General features: G+C 34.0%; 1 protein-coding gene across 1 annotated transcript in view; it reads right to left on the minus strand.

Annotated features, from left to right (window-relative positions):
• Positions 1–6,081: 6,081 nt before the first annotated feature.
• Nxph1 (neurexophilin 1) overlaps positions 6,082–18,149 on the minus strand; it is a 285,730-nt gene continuing 273,662 nt past the window's right edge. Inside the window, exon 3 of the mRNA XM_063242176.1 lies at positions 6,082–16,184. Coding sequence (XP_063098246.1) covers positions 15,423–16,184 — 762 coding nt within the window. The 3' untranslated portion in view covers positions 6,082–15,422. The remainder of the gene's footprint in view (positions 16,185–18,149) is intronic.

An 18,149-nucleotide genomic window follows, 5' to 3' on the forward strand; every position in this document is an offset into this window, starting at 1 on the left:
AGCCTAAAATGCCACTCTTATTCTTAACTGTGATTAGTTGTGCTGTTGAAGCCAACTTAAAAAGCGGCTGCATCATCCTGGAGTCAGACAGTGCAGGCTGAAAGTTGTCTTTGATGACTACACGTCACTTGAGGTGCTTCTTAAAATTAACGAATCACAGACTGTATGCTTGAGATTCTGATTCAAGTAGTGTAAACAGGAAAACCTCAACATCCACTTTTAAAAGCTTCTTAACGCCTTTGTGGTGCCCAATGTGCAGGCAGTCCTGGAACTACTGTTTTAGATTGAAGGTGCATTTATGCATGTATAAACATAGGTAGTGAAATGAACAGAGTTATTTATGAATAGCTTTGCCTCAAAAGCCTGCAGAACTTATTTTACTTGTTTCTATGGTAATAATAAACAATACTGTGATGTTGTTGCTGCTTTCAATATTATATTTTCACTATCTGATTAAAGGATATTCTATTAATAAAATCTATAAGAGCAGCTAGCATTCATTGAGTATCCACTATGTATAAGACATGATGCTCGGTTACTTTATAAGCTTTATCTTATCTAATACTTGCAATCCTAAGACTTACTATATCTATTTCACAGATTAAGAAGTTGAGACTCAAGAGAGGTAAAATGATTTGCATTAGTGAAACCAAAGTACTTTACAAAGCAAATCCATGTTTCGTGTCTTTCCCAAAAGTCCTCTTGCTTTCCAACCTTGTGTCCAATTTCTCAAATAAAAACCAATCTGGTTTCTTATCTACTTATTGTAATACCAGGCCAACATGTTTCAGAGTGTAAGAACCATCTTCTACTAATACTAAGAATAGAATCATGACACAATTGTCAGTATTATGACTTAAAAATCCTTCACCAATAGGAACAAACTCAGAGACTATCTTCAAAATGTATATTAACTACTTTTCTTCCTCCCAGAGGACTCAAATTCAAAATGAGATATTTCCTGCCTACCGAAGAGCAATGCAGAGAGAGATTTAGAGCCATAAATATGCTTTGGGGTAATGGTTTACAGGATTTACTTCCTCATAAATCACCCCAGAAACAGACTTAATTCTCATGTATTTCCAAACTGTTTTCAGCTATTAGTAAATAGCAGTCCTGAAGGAAAACACTTCCAAAAAATTTAAAAGGATTCAAAACAGTAGAATTCTTTGTCATGAGCTTATATGGAATTTTGAATTAAAAATAAAAATATCTTCTCCAGACTGAATATTTCACTGCTTTAGCTTCAGATATAGGAATATATGACCCATGAAACATGCAAGTGGATAAATGTCCCTCTGATAGGTTCATAACACTAAAATTATACAATCACTTTTGAGGAGGTTATATTACCATTTTATCTCATTTCTGTTTCACAAGAAACAGCTGCACAGAAATCAGGATTGGATCCAGGTTTATTTTGTGCACAATCTCTTATACAGTAATTGTTACGGTTTGAATTTTAAATGTGCCCTAAACATCGACATGCTGCAGGCTTGGCCAGCAGCCTGTGGCACTATTAGGAGATGGTGAAATTTTTAGGAGGTAGGTTGTAGTTTAAGTAAGTCAGGCTATATGCTTTACAGGTCTGACTTCTTTTCTTTCCATCTCTTTATTTCTCAGCCACAGTGGATATGATGCTTTTCTCCATTATCCACTCCTCACCATGATGTTCAGCCTTACCACAGGCTCAAAAACAGTGGAGCCATTGTATTTTGTTATAGCAACAGAAGGCTGACCATTGCTGTACTTTTATCTAACGGTGAAAAACATATCAATAAATCTTCAAGTATCAACTGAAAAAAATAGTTTTTGAGGGCTTATAAAACAAAGATATTGCAAGCAGGCAGTCTTGAGTTCAATCCCTGGTACCAATAAAAAGGAAAAAGACAAAAACAAAACAAAGATATTCTACTCATAAGATGCAAGAGTTTTTCTAGGAAAGCTAATGTCACCTCAGCACTTTTTCTCTAAATCAGACAAATGAACTCAATCAATAGAAAACCATCTGGCTGGAAACATTATAACCGAATCTTTTCTGCATTCCTGCAAATTAAATTCATGGTTCCATGATATAATATATTTCTAAAACATTTTTTAAATACTTCTAGTAGTTCAGTTTTCTCTTTTCAGTTTTTAATTAACTGCATTGACTTGGACACACCGACTTTACAGTGTTCGTAACAAGAAATAACAGAACAGTGGAAAAAGGACTCAGAAGTCTCAAGTTCATTCTCTGGCTCCCTTTAGTCCTGGACCTTTGAGCTGATGACTCATCCAGCATCTCAGTTTCCTCATTGCTTTGTCAATCTGGGAAGACACTTTTGAGGCCAATATAAAAGAACATGCATGAGAAAATTTTACATTAAAAAAGAATATTTTCTTAAGCAGAATCCCAAGGAAAATGATCTCATGTGTTAGACTGGAAAAAAGCACAGCATTCAAGTTAGTTTTGAAAAATTCCAGGATATTTAACAATTTGCATTCAAATTGTAAATATTTAAAGCAGGCTTAGTCATAGAAAGAGAATCTTTAAGGCTTTAGTAGATCAATATTTCTCCAACTAATTTAATCATGGCATTCTCTTTTTTGAATGTGAACATTTTATTGCTTACATTCTGTATAGTACAATTTGGAAAATGCTATATAGTATAGTAAATCAAAAAGTATTGTGATACTGTAACTTTTAACTTAATTTGAAACAAAGTTACAGTTATTATTTACAAGTTGAATTATAAGTTATTATAAATTAATTATTTGGGGGATTTTTGATGTATTAATTATCTGATCTTTCCCAAAGCATATCAGCTATTTGATAGTAGGTTTCTTTCTTTCTTTCATTTTTATTAACTTTATTGGTACAATTTAGATATACATAATGATTATATTCTTCATAGGAAATTTCTGCCTTTACAGGATATGTCTTGATTCCTCTTTTTTTTTTTTCACTCCCCTCCCTCTCAACCTCTCTTCCCCTCTTTATTTATAATACTTTGTTAATTCAGGAATATTAACAGGAATAAAAAACTTCATAATAAGTACATTCATAATTTATCAAGACATAATATCATAAATGTACATATACTTGGTACTGGATCTTCAAAATATGTACAGCAAATAATGGCAAGGATAAGCAAAGAAATAAAATTAATATTAGTAGTTTAATAATCTCTCATTAAGAAATAAATAAGTATACTCAAATTTTAATGATATAGAATACCTAAGCATTACTGATCAACTTGACATAACAAACATTTTATATAACACCATAACAAATAACGAAATACACAATGCTTTTCAGTAAACTTTAATCTAAAATAGGCCACATGTTAGTCCATAAAATAAATGTCAGCAAAGTAATGATAGAAATTGAAATCCTGTAGCGTATAGTCTCTGAAAGTGAGGGAAATTATAAATAACAAAAAGATAAATATTGCCAAATATTTAGAAATTAGGCAATATAGTTCTAAGAATCCCATAAGTCAAAGAGATAAAAAGGAAAGCAATTTGCAAAGGAAATCTGGAAAATGTATTGAAACAAAATGAAATTAAAGTAATCTCAAAATGTACAGACAGATAAAGACAACAGAACAGCATACAAAAGTAGATCACATGTATGTGCTTAATCAAACTTTGGATAAAGTTTTCAAAGTCTTGAAAACTTAAAAAAATGATTTTCTTAGTAAATGTCCCTCGTAAAAGCTATATGTTCATTTGAAATAATTAATTTAACTCTTACTTTATACCACTCATAAAAGTTAACTTCAATTAAAACGTATATTAAACACCCCTCAAAAAAAAGTCTAGAAGTTTAAAACTTCTGTAAAAAAAAAAAATAATGTAGCAAAGATTGCTTAGAATACTGAAAAAAGCATTAATAATTGAAAATGATAAATTGATCTCAGCTTTTCTCATGATATTACTGACAAAATGAAACGGCAAGCTAAGACTGGAAGAAGTTTTTGTAGGTTATTTATCTGACAAAGATATAGCAGTCACAATATATATTGTAAAAACTTCTACATCTCAATGTGTAAAAATGGACAAATATTTGACAGATGTCTCACAAGAGAAAAATACATAAATAGCCAGTAATCGTCTGAAAAGGCACTTAGATTAATACATTATGAAAAATATAAAAATTTAAATCACAAAAAGATACAAGGTTACATGTCCACCAGAATGAGTAAGATAAGTCATATCACCTATTTTAGAAGGCCCATAGGGCAGTTATAACTCTCATAAATTGTTGATAGGAATGCAAAATGTGTATCTCTTAACGGTAAACATACTCAGCATACAGTCTAAAATGTCAGCTTTCTAATTGTCAGTCAAAAGAAATGAATCATGTTCTCACAAAACCTTGCCTACAAGTGTCTAAAAAATCCTTATTCACAATATACCAACAAATAAAGAAACTCAAATGTTCATAAACAAATGAATGGATTTAAAAATGTATTTTACTTGACTTTTCAAAAAAGAAAACCTCGTGATTTATAAAACACACAAGTAGAGAATCTCAAAAACACAAGTCAGAATGAAGAATATATATCTATGGTTCCTTCTATGCAAAAAGTCTAGATTAAGAATTATCTAAAGCAAAAGTGGGAAACTGACCACAGAGGCACAGGGAAGGTTTTAGGGTGCTGGTGATGCACTATATTATGATTATAATAGTGACATTTACATACTTGTACATGTATCTTATTGAAGTTTGTACTTTAAATATTACACTTTATCATGTGATTTTAAATCAATGTTAGTGTAATTTCAAAACTACATTCACAAAACATATTACTTTACAGTCATGAGTGAGAACAAATAACATAACCAAATTAAAATTTTGTTGCCTGTATTTGTCTTACATGGATTCTTCAGAAATATTTCCTGGAATAAAAATGTAAATGAATATCATTTATCCTGGAGTTGTCTATAATAGGAATCATGACTGGACTGAAGAATTGTGGAAGTGAAGAAAGTAAGCAAAAAAAAGAAGAAATTCAGTAAATTATGTGCCATCAAGCAAGTCAGGGCTGTGAGGTTTAGAGAAGCAGTAGACCATATACCTCAAAGTTGTCCACTTCACACCACTGATTGAAGACAATCCCAACATTGCTGGAAGCCTGTTCTTTGGCATTTGCAGAACATTATTTTCTTAGCAATTCTTGCCTGCTGTGAGGTTGCAAAGCAGACTCCAATGATCAGAGTAACCTCCAAGCAGAGCAAGTTGAAAAATGATCTGCTATGGAATGAAGTGGTAAAGGGAGAGGAGATATGGGGAGAGAGGAGATACAGGGAAGGAGATATGGGGAGAGAACCCGCTCTCTGTCTCCTATTGCAACAATACTGAAAGATAATAATACCTAACAGCTAGAGTACACTGATCCTTTGTGGACCTTTTATGCTTTATTTCAACTTTTGTTTTTAAGACCAACACAACTTTTGCAACTACAAACGTATAAGCCAAAGGAATTCCCCACAAATTTCAAAGTCAAATTTATACATTCAAATACACTAGAAAATGTAAATATCATTCTGTCTTATCACACAAAATATACACCGAAGAATAGAGAAAAAAAAATAGAAACACAAATTTAGAAATATTCTAATTGTTTTTTCTTGTAATTGTCTTTATTAGTAATAAAACTACATCTTCCCCAGGATCATTCATTAGCAGCAACATATTTAGAGATAAGTATTAATGTATAAGACACTTAACTATTAAAACTATCAAACTACTATTCTACAATAGAGAACTCTAAATATTTTCTTAGAGGCTTAACAGAATTAATATAAATTTCCACTTGTGAAATGAAACTATTATATTTGCCATTGTTTTGTATTTTATCAATGATCTAAGCCAGCACCAACTCATATCTCTAACTATTCAGTCATCACATATATTTACATTTCCAAATGAATATCAATGCTTCATATTTAATCTCCAAGCATAACACTTTTAAATCAATTGTCCCACTGAAGTGCATATGGATCAAACATATCATCCAAGGCACAATAACATACCCAGTTAAACAATCGGTAAATTTCTTTTAGTTTACATAAATTAAGACAGCATTTCCATTTTGTGATTGGTAGGAGCTTTTATCATTTTCATAATTCTGATTGCACATTTTAGGGGAAACTGAGGTAAAGACTAATTTTACTACTCACAGATTTTGAAGAAGTTTGGCAGATTAACACATAATTCTTGTTCCAACATCTTCTGACTTTAAAGCATGCCCCAAATATGTTTCCAGATACTTAAAGATGTGATAAAATATTTTAAAAGTTTGAATTTTTTTATTTATTCAATTTTTATTCAGAAGTTGTAATACAAAATTTACACCTTTTGACTGGCATAAAAAATAAGATGGTTGAGTATAAAATAGATACACTGTTAAAGTAGTCCTTCATAAATCTTTTAAAATTTCTCTTTATTAATTCAACTGATTTATAGTTTTGTCCCATTCATCATTTTATAATTTCTGCACCAATTTTTCTATCTTGATAAGTTTTTATTTTTAAGAACCTTTTTATAATTATGATAGAGAATCATGTCTTTTTTTATGAAAAAGGAATATATATGTAATTTTTGACCTCCATAAAAGTCAGTTTTGAAATCCATGACCTACGTCCAGGTTAGAGAAGTATGCTTTTCCACTTAGAAACTAATTAGTATAATGAGCTAAAATTGAACATAAAGAAATTTAGATGTTCTATTTTTCTATTTACTTACTCCCTCTAACTTGCGTAATAACAATTTTCCTCTCAAATTTTCAACAGGGAGTCAAATTCATGTAAGTATTAGATAGTTTGAAGGTTTCTTTATGTAGTTTTAAAACATTGCACCTCAAATATCATAATCTCTTTAAGGGCAATAAAGTGACTTTCAGAATGCACTCAAGGAAGATACATAAGCCTTTCAAAATATAAATTAATTTCCTTTCCCTTTTATGAGTTCCAAAGAGAAATATCAAGCATGTGAATCAATGACAAGGTAAGTACAAGAGGTATCTTTCAGCTAATTTCAAAGCAGGTTTTAAAATGTTTGCTTTCATAAAGCATCTATCTTTACACATAACTTGAATGTAAAAAATAAGATATCATCAGCTTTCCTGTTTCTCTTCTATGCCACAACCAGTCTACCAGTAAATACAAGGCTCCACTTTTATAATATGCTCAAAATGTAACAGTTTTTCACTTCCAACCGTGTTACAAAGACCACAATTTGACCTTGAGTTGTCACTGTAATCTCTTAACTGAGCCATTTACAGTAGCTTGGTAACAGGACTTGCTGCATCGTCTCCGCAAACAAGTCTCCAGTGTGCAGTGCTCCAAACACAGTTCACAGCATATCACTTACCTGCTCAAAACCTCCCAAGAATTCCCTTTGTTATTCCTAAGTCAAGTCAAAACCCCGCTTCCTTCTTAGATCATTGTCTAAGGTCCTCTCCCGGGCTTCCTGGCTCCAGCACCTCCAGCCCAAACACACAAGCCAGGCCCCACTTCAGGCACTGTCCATGTCTGTGCCAACTAAACTCTCTTTCGCCTTTCAAATGTCACTGTAGGGTAACCATTTTCCAAAATGATTGATATTAAAAATAAACTAATAAACTCCTGTATCATCTTTCTACTTTATTTTTGTCTTCGTAGAACTTACTACATCCGGAGTCACAATGTATTGAGTGCTGCCTTCTGCCCAGAGATTCAAAGCTTCACAAAGTCATAGACTTTGTCTAGATTATTTTATCAAGTGAATACTCAAGTGAAAAGTTACACAGATGGCTTGGGACATCCCTCCGGGCCTTCTTCATGTCCCATGACCTCTTCATTTCCTCCCATGCCAGGAGGTGCCTCTGAGGAAATTCAATGATATCAAGACCATACTTGCAAACCATGACTGTAGCATAAAAATGTAATTTTTCATATATCCAAGTGAGACCTTTATGGTAAAGAAAGTACAACTGTGATAGAGTGGAAAGAATATTAAACTTGTGGCCTCATGAATCACATTGAATCTCATTCCTGCTAATACAGCTCATATCGAGGGTCTGTAAGATTTCCAAAGTATTATTTTCCCTTCAGTATGTCAGTGTTTGGAAATAAGTGATACAGCTATTCACAAGCCATAAAAAGGTAATTTGCAGAAAGGAGGGTATGATTAAAAATATGAATCAAAAACATTCTTCACCTTTTAAGTACTGCTCTCATATTTTTAAAATCATCCCCTTAATCCAAAACTATTATTATGCTGATATTTAAGCCATATAAAATTATGGACTAACACTGAAGTGAAAACATCATCAAGGTCACAAAATCCTCTCTGCATTTTAATATTCTTCACAGTAGATATCTCTGCATTCAAGCCAGTTTTCAGTGTATTATTACTGCAACTTCCTCCAAGAAATACCAACAAATTCCGTCAAATAAATGAAACAATATCTAGCGGGTATCAATTTCAAATAATATAATCAATTATGGAAAATACGTAACTTTAACCTTCTGCAATTTAATCCCAAAATCTAGCACATGCAGAACCCTACAACCTTAGCCACATGAGGTTAATTTCAGTCTGTCAAGGGGTTCTAAGTCGCCATAGAATTTTCATAGGCATATGTATAATGTCCTGGTGCTGGAAGGAGATGGCACCTGATTCTCACTTGCCATGAGCCATGCTGATGCTCCCAGAGACTCACATCCCATCTGGCCTTCAGTAATCAGGGTTGCTAGATTCTCGTGTATGTCCCTGATCCAGTATCAGGGGCCACTGCACACCCTGGGTTGTGTCAAGTTTATGTCATTCTTTGTTCAACAGCAAACTTCACACTAGTCATGAGACATTTTATACTCCATCTCTCTTTTCTAAATATTCCGTTCAGTCATCTTAACTCTGCTGCAAGACTGGCTACTTCCCCAGATTCCATTCCTTAAAGAAAGGCCTGTGTGCTCAGATTCCAAAACCCCCCAACTTAAAGGCTTTTTCCCAAGGACAAAAACACACCAAACGTGATCTTAGTTCCAGGAGTGAATTATTTTTCTTCACAGTGTGAAAAAGAGTACTTATTCTGAGTTGGGGGGAATGAGTGAGAAAGAACCAGCTCTCTATGATCTTAAATCTTCCGAACAAACTACTACATATGATCAAGAATATTGCTTGCAGGTTTCAAGGGTTGTCGTTTAGTATACATAACTCAAGCTATAAGAAAACAAAATAACAGAACATTTTGGGGGAACCATTGCTTCTACCATATTTTTTTTAATTTCCAGGAATTTCTAGTTTTTAGGAAGTATCTGATGGAACAGAGTCCTGCATGTAGAAAACTATAGTTATCTAATTTAGGGGAAGCCCTGCCCAGTGCAAAGAAGAAAAAGGTTGTAAGGCATGGAGCATATATTTAAAAGCTTCACGGACAATGAGGACCTGAGTAATATTTGAAGAACATTTATTATTTTAAAGAGCAATATTTCAAACTCAACAAAAATGCCAGTTTTGTAATTAATGAGTGAAATTGTATAAATTTTACTGAAATGCAAACAATATTTTAATGATAAATTTTACTCTGTTTTCTCTAACTTTGGGGGAAGTAAAAAGGTAAAGATCGTCCTGATGTAATAATGAAAAGGAAGTCTGTATACATCGATTATTTATAATAGATTCTGAGAATCGTCATAGCAAAAACCATTTGATCTTCTGAGTGAATTTTGATTTTAAACATGAGCCAAATAAGAGCAAGTAAGTGAAGGGAATGAAATAAAAATTACTGTCATAGTCAGAAGGCCAATGTACAACAGTCAGAAGCCTTAAAAAGTATCCCAGCCTCTAGTTTTATGGATGGAGCTAGGATTCTGAGAAACTTGAGAGGGCAATGGAAAAAATTGTTGATGTATTTAAGTATAAAATGTTGTAGGCAACAAAATAAAATATAACAGAAAAGAAGACTGAATTACCCTTTTAAAATTCCCTACCCACCCTGTCAAGCTATTAGCAGAAAATATCCTCATGTATTTCTTTCTGTCTTTGTAAGAATTCCTAATTTGGTTTTTAGCAGGTAAACAGAAAGCTAAATTATGAAATGACATAAAAACTTGAATGGCATCTCTACTACATCACTGGAACCACTTTTGTAGGAAACTGAACCACATTGCTGAAATTTTCCTAAATTTATACCCATGTTACCCTGAAACAAGTTTCCTGTCCAGGTGTCCAGGTAATTTGAGTAAATATTATATCTCTGTTCATCCTTGACCTACAACTTTAGTATTTATTCACCTTGATGATATCATTGGCCTCAAATAAAAATGATTTACAAAAAACTGGTTTGGGGAACATATTGGCCTCCACAGCAGGAAACTGGCGCATTCAATCAGAGTTGGATTCTGCCTGAGCAGCACCACGAGTGAGATTTTTGCCATAGTACTCTGGGGCACCCTGAAAGCACGAAAGAAATCAAAGAGCAGAAAAAAAATAAATAGACTATGTGAACTATTCGCCTGTTTTCTATATGATACTATGCCTATAGTCACATATGTGTTCTACTCATGTGAGGAAAAAAATTAGTACAATATGGATTTTTTTTTAAAAAAAGAAAACACTACTAACTGTTTTAAAAGTCAGTCCCTGGAGTCTAGAGACAGAATTTGACTCCAAATCTATCACTTTTGGGATATGTGGGATAGGATACTTACATTTTTTTCATGTTTCTAAGCATTCACCTCACCTTGCACCACAAATAAACATCTACTTTATTCACTTGTGGTGCTTAGAGGAGAGAACACAGGAAGCTATCCAACACTGTAAGCGATTTGTCCTTTCATGTTCCTTAAAGATTTTGCCACTAGCATGAATTTGGCTTTTGGATGAAGGGAGACGGAGTAATAAGAGAGAATAGAAAATGGTACCGCTCTTAAAATTCACGAGGTAGTTTCAGTTTGTTTAATGGGTGTTGCTTGGCTAGACTTTCTACTGTAACTTTGAAAAAGGTGAGAAGAAATTAATTTTAATATTAAAACTGGACTTCAGAAAAGGGACATGGTGAATTACAGCAGTATCAGAAACATTCGATTTTTAAAAAAATACTTACTGGAAAATAGAATTTTCTAAAAACTTTCATTTCTTTAAATGATCAAAATGAAAACAAGCCATAGTCTATGACATGTATTATTCGATGACCTGGTGACCAAAAAGTAAAACAGTCTCATTGCTCCTTGGGCATCCTGGCATAAGATTAGAAAATAAAAAACCGGAAACTTCTGGGTAGGGATGTAATTAACCTGTATGTTTTACTTACTGGTTAGAATTCATGAAAACAATATCTGAACTCAGTGGCAACAGCCACTACAACCACCAATTTAAGATGTCTAAATTTTATTCTATAGTCCATCAGTGATAAAATGTATATTCCTGCAAGTGCAGAATTATGAATATTAAGGTATTTTTTATCAAATGTAGGGCACTTAAGCAGCTGCTTGGTACTAAAAGTCTCCTACTTTAGTCTGTTTTGCTAAACCTTGCACGCAGTACAAATCAAAACTAAAACTTTCATTTTAAGCTTTCTACTATTTCTCATTCCAATAAAAAATACAGCAATTATGGATTTGTCATTTAAAAATATTTCTATTATTGGGTGTAAAATTCAATGGTATGCTTATTTTTAAGTGTTTTCCTTATTGACTCAGTCTCTGAAATCACTCTCTAACAGAAAACCCTCACCTAGCAGTCAGGTTCTCAGGATTCCGTTTTGGCCATAAGCACGCTGTACTTATTTTTTTTTCCTGCCTGCAAACTATGTAAGTAGTAATCATTTTATGCAAATATACGTTCATAAATACATTTATTTCTTAATGCATCTACAGATGTATATGTAATTTGAAGAAAACAAGTTTAAAAATGTAAAATATTGAAATAGATTGAGTTAAATATAATAAATAAAACATCTGAAAATGGTCATCAACCAAGTCTTTCCAAGGAGTACCAACACAGCCATTTGTACTTGCTTCAGGTTAAAGCGTGGTATTCAAAGTGAGGGCGGAGATGCAAATTGTTTTCCCAAAGAGCTGTTTATATGGGTTAAGCTGCTTCTTTCTTGTGAAGCTATGAGGGATAAAGATGGAAAAGAAAAACACTTTTCTTAATGATTTTCTTAATCTATTATGGGAAAAAATATGGCTTATAACATTGCTGAAATGAAGAAACCTAATGATTCTCAGTCCACAGTTTTAAATTTAATAAGCATCTCGATTATTTGCAGAAAAATCACGTCTAGGACTTCAATATTTGTTTATAGTTATGTTCCTTTCACTTTAGCAGGGAAATTCTCCCAAGGGTCACAGGCCTAAAAATGCCAATCCAAACAATATCATGGCAATTGTTTAACCATAAATAAACTAGTAACTTATATCATTTTTTCCATAGACAAGAAATCCCATAATCTTTTCTGTAATAATTTCAATTTTACTAAAATGTTTCTGTAAAGCAAAATAGGTGATTGACAAACTCATGTTTGCATCAGATGCTACTACCTAGAAGCATTATTCTATAGATTAATAATTTTTAAATTTCAAGAGACAGTTGCTGATTAAAGTTTATTTTCTCAAATAGCCAATGTATTTTCAAACACAGTCAAAACTTAATTAAGCCTGTTGATTTTGTTGTTGTTGTTGTACTGGGTATCAAACTCAGGACCGTGTATTTGTCAAGCATTTGCTTGTGCTGCTGAACTATATCCCCCACCACCTGAAAATTTTTTAACCTGTACCTCTGAATTTTGATGTTGATGATCTTCCTTTACCCACATTCCGTATAAAACAGGAAAAATGAATTCTATACAAATAAATGTTCTTTTGCATCAAGATTCTACAAGCTGAGCAAAAGAGTACTGAAACTCAGACTTCTATAATTTGGAATCCTTACTGGAAGTTTGCTGCATGTTTTCTTTTTATTTTTTCCTAAAGAAAAACTGAATAAAAGCAATTCAATTCACTGAATGTTAGCTGTGCCTTTAAAGATATAAAAGCAGAATTTTACAAAGAGATTAGAAACCAAGGTAGAGAAGCGGAGCATATTTTTATCTCATTTTGAATTTTGGATTGCAAACAGACACATGGAATATATGACCAAAGTCATAGTCCACTAACCAAATGATCCCAAAGAAAAAAATGGTTTTTCTCTTCTTATTCTCTTGATACTGAGAGCCAGCTAACTCTTAAGTGACCATTTTGATAAATAAATTCCAGAATAACAAGATTTATCTGGCAAATATGTCCAGCAGCTGGAACTCAGGAAACTCTTACTGCTTGTCCTACAGGAGAGAATATGTTCTACCATTAGCCTCTAAATGCCAGAGCAGACTCAGTACATTGATATAAATGGCTGCCTAGATACACTGGAGGACTGAGAGAGATGAGCGTTCAACAGAAAGACAGGTGTTTTATTTGCAGTTTAATCAAGCCAGCAATGAAGTTCTCACTTTAGAACCTACTGGATTTGTATTCCCTGTAGTGTTTCCAGCTATTTCTATTATTTCTCAAAATGAAAGTGAACTCATTCCCAAGCAGTATGAAGGGAAGATGAACTCATTTTCTGAATTTTATTTTCTGGTTAAGTTCTGAGACTCCTAACACTGGAATTCTGGATTCATGGCCTTAAAACTTGGGGACCTTGCCCATTTTTTCGTGTTTATTATGGAGGGATTAAATACAGCAAATAATTTTCAAAGAAGAAATGTAATGCTCATAACCAAAGCCATAGGTAAATTTGTCTTCTAGTTTAAGTAAACTGAGCACTGAAGCCCTCTTGTGCTGTCACAGTTTCTTCAGTTGGATTGAATCTTCCCAGTGGTGTCAGGGAAAATGATCCATCATCTTCAGATATCTTGACTTATAAAAAGATCACCCTCACTTCAATCTTCCCACTAAATAAACACTAGGTAGGGAAAAATATCAAGTAGTTATAATTAATTTAGGAGGCCTCAATTATTTCCTTATGCTCATTGATTTTTTTTTTTTTTTTTGTATTCTTGAATAGCTAGAATGACAGCAAACCAAAATTGTACAGTACTGTATGCCACAATTATTTCTCAGGTTTGAGTTTGAAACTTTTTTTAACTAATATTGATTTAGACATTTCTATACAAATTTAAAGGTATGAGCTGTAAAGCCATCATTTGTATTCCAACACATTCCTCTTGTCAGAACCAGTTAAATCACCATCTTACACAAGTACATATTGAAACTCAATTTTAAGTGTTTTATTGTTATGTACATTTTGTTTTCTCCAGAAATAAAATATCTAAATTCAGACAGTGTAATGTTGTATATGTATAGTTTTCAACAATACTTGAGCTGAATAAATGCTTTGTACATTGTTTGTCTTTTTAATGGAATTCACAGCTACAATGATAAAATGGATTCCTCATATCCTTTTTTTCTTTATAACCAATAACAAGCAGAGAGACGAGTACAATTTAATATTAATAAGCAGCTCAAATAACACTTGGTTAAACTATGTACAATACAAACCATTCATACAAATGAAGACTAGGATATTGAATTTGTTACAATATGTGTAGTAAAGATAAGACAGACACTTATAACTTACATGGTGTCTGCCAGGCATTTCCCTTCTTATATATGATCAGAATTTGTTTTGAGCATCTCTTTAGGTGGTCTCGATTTCCACAAGTGTCCAGTGATTGGCGATTAAAACTATAATTCCAGTGTCTGCCCACATGTAAATTCCAAATGTTTGCTCATCTTTACTGAGAACAGGCTCCCTCAACTGAAAAGAAGAGCCATCCTGTGCAACCTTGAATGTGCCTACTGTGTGCTGGGGAAAAGTTACTACATTTTGCTGTGTTCATAAAATAAAAAATACTGAGCTCTAAAGACACATTTTTTTTTCCATTTTAACAAGCATATACTCCTACAGTAGTATTTACCAGTACAGCTACTCCAAGCAGTAGAAATGCGTGAGTGGGGATTATTGATTAGCATGGACTCAGGACTTTAGAAGAGATTTCCACAACAGCAAGTGTTAGAAACATTCTCTGTTTAGTTAATCCTTTTGTTTGATCACAGTTTGTCCTAAACTGTTATGAGTCAGACAACGAAAGCCCTCTCAACGGGAACCATGACAGATGCAAGCTGAAATGTGCATGAGTGTATGTTTGTATAGCTCTATATGTGAGGACATGTCTTCAAATGTGACTAAAATCTGTGGTGAATTACAACTATACTGAGAGATGAAGCTATTGGGCAGAAGTTACATCAGATTTTTTTTTTCCACTAGCATATTTGCAGCTGGTTGACAAAGAGCAGCAGTGTAGACACATTCCAGGCAACAGATGTGACCTTCTTCTTTGAGGTAACAGCCCTGTCAAATGACCTCTAATTCCTCAGGCTTCAGTCTCACACCCTGTCCATCCTCAGCCCGAGGGGAAGTAAGGTGTGTCACTGTGGTAGTTGTAGTCGGGACACACTTTCTGTACTAGTTTATAATCTGTACTATAAAAGGAAATGTAAATACAGATCACTTTAAAGGGCTTGGAGCAGAGCCAGGACACATGACTTTGGGTTTGCTCCTGGTAACAGGTTTTTGAAGGGTCATAGTTGCAGAGTGTGTTCTTGGTAGCCTTGTCAACCTTTTCATATTCAATGCGACAGTTAAAGGACTTGGAATCTTTGGCATCAATCACGGTTTGTTGTGCCAAGTCGAATTCCACAATTTTTGTAGGGGGCACCAAGCTGACAGAGACATTCCCTTGACCAGTGGAATTATGCCTGAAATAAACACTAAATGTCCCATTGCCGTGATCTACAATTTTCCCAGTTATCAGTAGGTTTAGCTTCACTGTTTTGATGTTAGAGTGAAAATCACCCCATCCAAACATCTTCTTGAACTTGCCCGTCTTAACAATGGGCCTCCTCTTGGCCCTGGGCCGAGGCTCTTGGAGGTCTGTGGAGTTCCTCAGCCAGTCCCAGAGGTCTTGCTCAGAATAAGGTTCTGGGGTATCATATCGCAGGTCCAAATCTGTGTCATTTTCTTTCCCACGAAAAGTCTGTGACAGAAGTCGACTGATAGATAAGTCTTTGCTGCTTTCTGTCCATATGTGCTTTAATGTGGATTTGCTGCTTCCTGACTTCAGAATCTCTGACTTTCCACCATTTGTTAAATTGGCACACGTGACCTGAAAATAGAACAGAAAATTGTCGTTTATATCTCTGCTTCAGAGAATACCCAACACTAATATCTAAGCCTTTCCTCAGAGGCTGAGAATTAAATGGTGACACTTTATTTTTTTAATCACTTTAGCATCTGGCTAATATTTATTAACTTGAGATAAAATACCACTTCTATTTTTATATAACAATGGAAGAAGGCCATGTGGGTGGAAAAATCACTACACATGACCAACGATCTATATAAAAACACTGAGTAATAGACCGAAAAGGCCATCCAGCATGCCCATATCAAAGTGAATTCAAATTTAAGCTAATTATTCTTAACACCAAAATTGAAACACTTTAAATAAAGTTTCATTATGTTATTTTCCTTCTTCAAAATTACCATATGGTTTAAAATGGTGTGTTTCTCCAAAATATGTCAGCTACCACTCTATAGACTTTTTTGTTATGGATGTCACAGTCATTTTAGAATGCTAGTTTTGTAAAGAAATTCCACTATATTTTGACTGAGTAAAACAAAATAGTGTATTTAATTTATCACCAAACATAAGCAGAAGGAATGTTACGGAAAACATAACTTTTTATCCACATAAAATGTAGTCTAGTAAAAAGCCTATAAATTGAGATATCCAGTGTCAACCTATAAAAGCGAACAGCACGTGACCAGAGTCACTTCAGGTTGGATTGAGAGAGTAACAGTCAGAAACTCTTCTCTTTGGACCTCAGTCTTGCCTCTTTGAAAAAAAAGTAGCTCACCAACTGAATCCAGGATGCAGAAGAACAAGTATCCTTATGACCTCAACATAAACAATAAAAAAGGATGTGATTATAGCCCAAAACTTGACAAAACCAAAAAAGCTAATTCAGGTAAACCATTTAAAATGTGGACTGACTGGTCTACAGTAGGGCTGCTGAAGGGAGTCCCCAGATGCCCATTAAAAAAACCAAACTTCATAATAAACCTCTATTGTCAGGTCCCCTTGAGAACTACTCCTAAGCATTCTCTTGAGTCCTGCTTTAAACATGAGTGTGATCACCACTCAGGAGCCTCACTGTAGTCTGGAGTTTGCTTCAAAACTGTTCTCAAAATTAAAGGTCATTTGCAGGAAATTTTTAGAGTCAGTTCTATTAGGAATCAGAGCTGCATTCTCAGGAACCCTTATAGATTTAACCATGTAGTCTCTTTGTTATACCACAAACCTGACCTAGAAGGTCCTTTTATCAGCCACTTGTCCTGGGAGGGTTCTGTCCCATCCCTGAAATGCAAAGACATGACCATTGGAGATAGTCTCCCTAGAATTCTGCCCCAGCGCTGATCCTTTCAAGCTGTGAGTCCTTGATCAAATAATTTAACCTCCTCCTTCCTGAGATTCTTTCATCTATAAAATGAAGGTAATAATGGTGTCTACCTCATACTATTGCCCTGAGGGCTCATTGAGGTAAGACACAACATAAATGTTTAGTATAGTGGCTAAACCATGGGGAGGATTCAATAAATTTGATGTTGGAAGAGAGAGAAAGAAAACAACCAAACAGTGCATATGGAGATCTGGTCTAACAGTAGATTTTCCCCAATTAGGCCTGCAAATGCATCAAACTTGGATAGAAGATATTCTCTCAGCAAATAGATTCAGAGAATCTTCATAATCTAAACTAGAACAAAGACTCTCAGATCTTTTCATCTTGCCTTTTATAGATATCTTGGGATCAGTGAAATTTTCACTACAGCCAGCAAATAGTTTCTTCTCTGCCCAAGTCAAATTGAAATGATAATATGAGTGCTGTGGGACTATACCATCTGTGAAAGAATATCAGTCAGAGCTGAGCTGTTCCCAATGTGACTGAACTTAAAAAGTTCTGCAAATATATCCCCATATAAATTCATTGTATTTAAGATAAACTGAGATTTATTCATGGTTTTATACAATATCACTTCATCTTATAAGGTCAAGATTGAAACAATATGT

This window comes from Cavia porcellus, unplaced genomic scaffold (genome assembly GCF_034190915.1).
Source record: "Cavia porcellus strain 051 isolate PalLab524CR breed Dunkin Hartley unplaced genomic scaffold, mCavPor4.1 scaffold_2, whole genome shotgun sequence".
Taxonomy (NCBI): domain Eukaryota; kingdom Metazoa; phylum Chordata; class Mammalia; order Rodentia; family Caviidae; genus Cavia; species Cavia porcellus.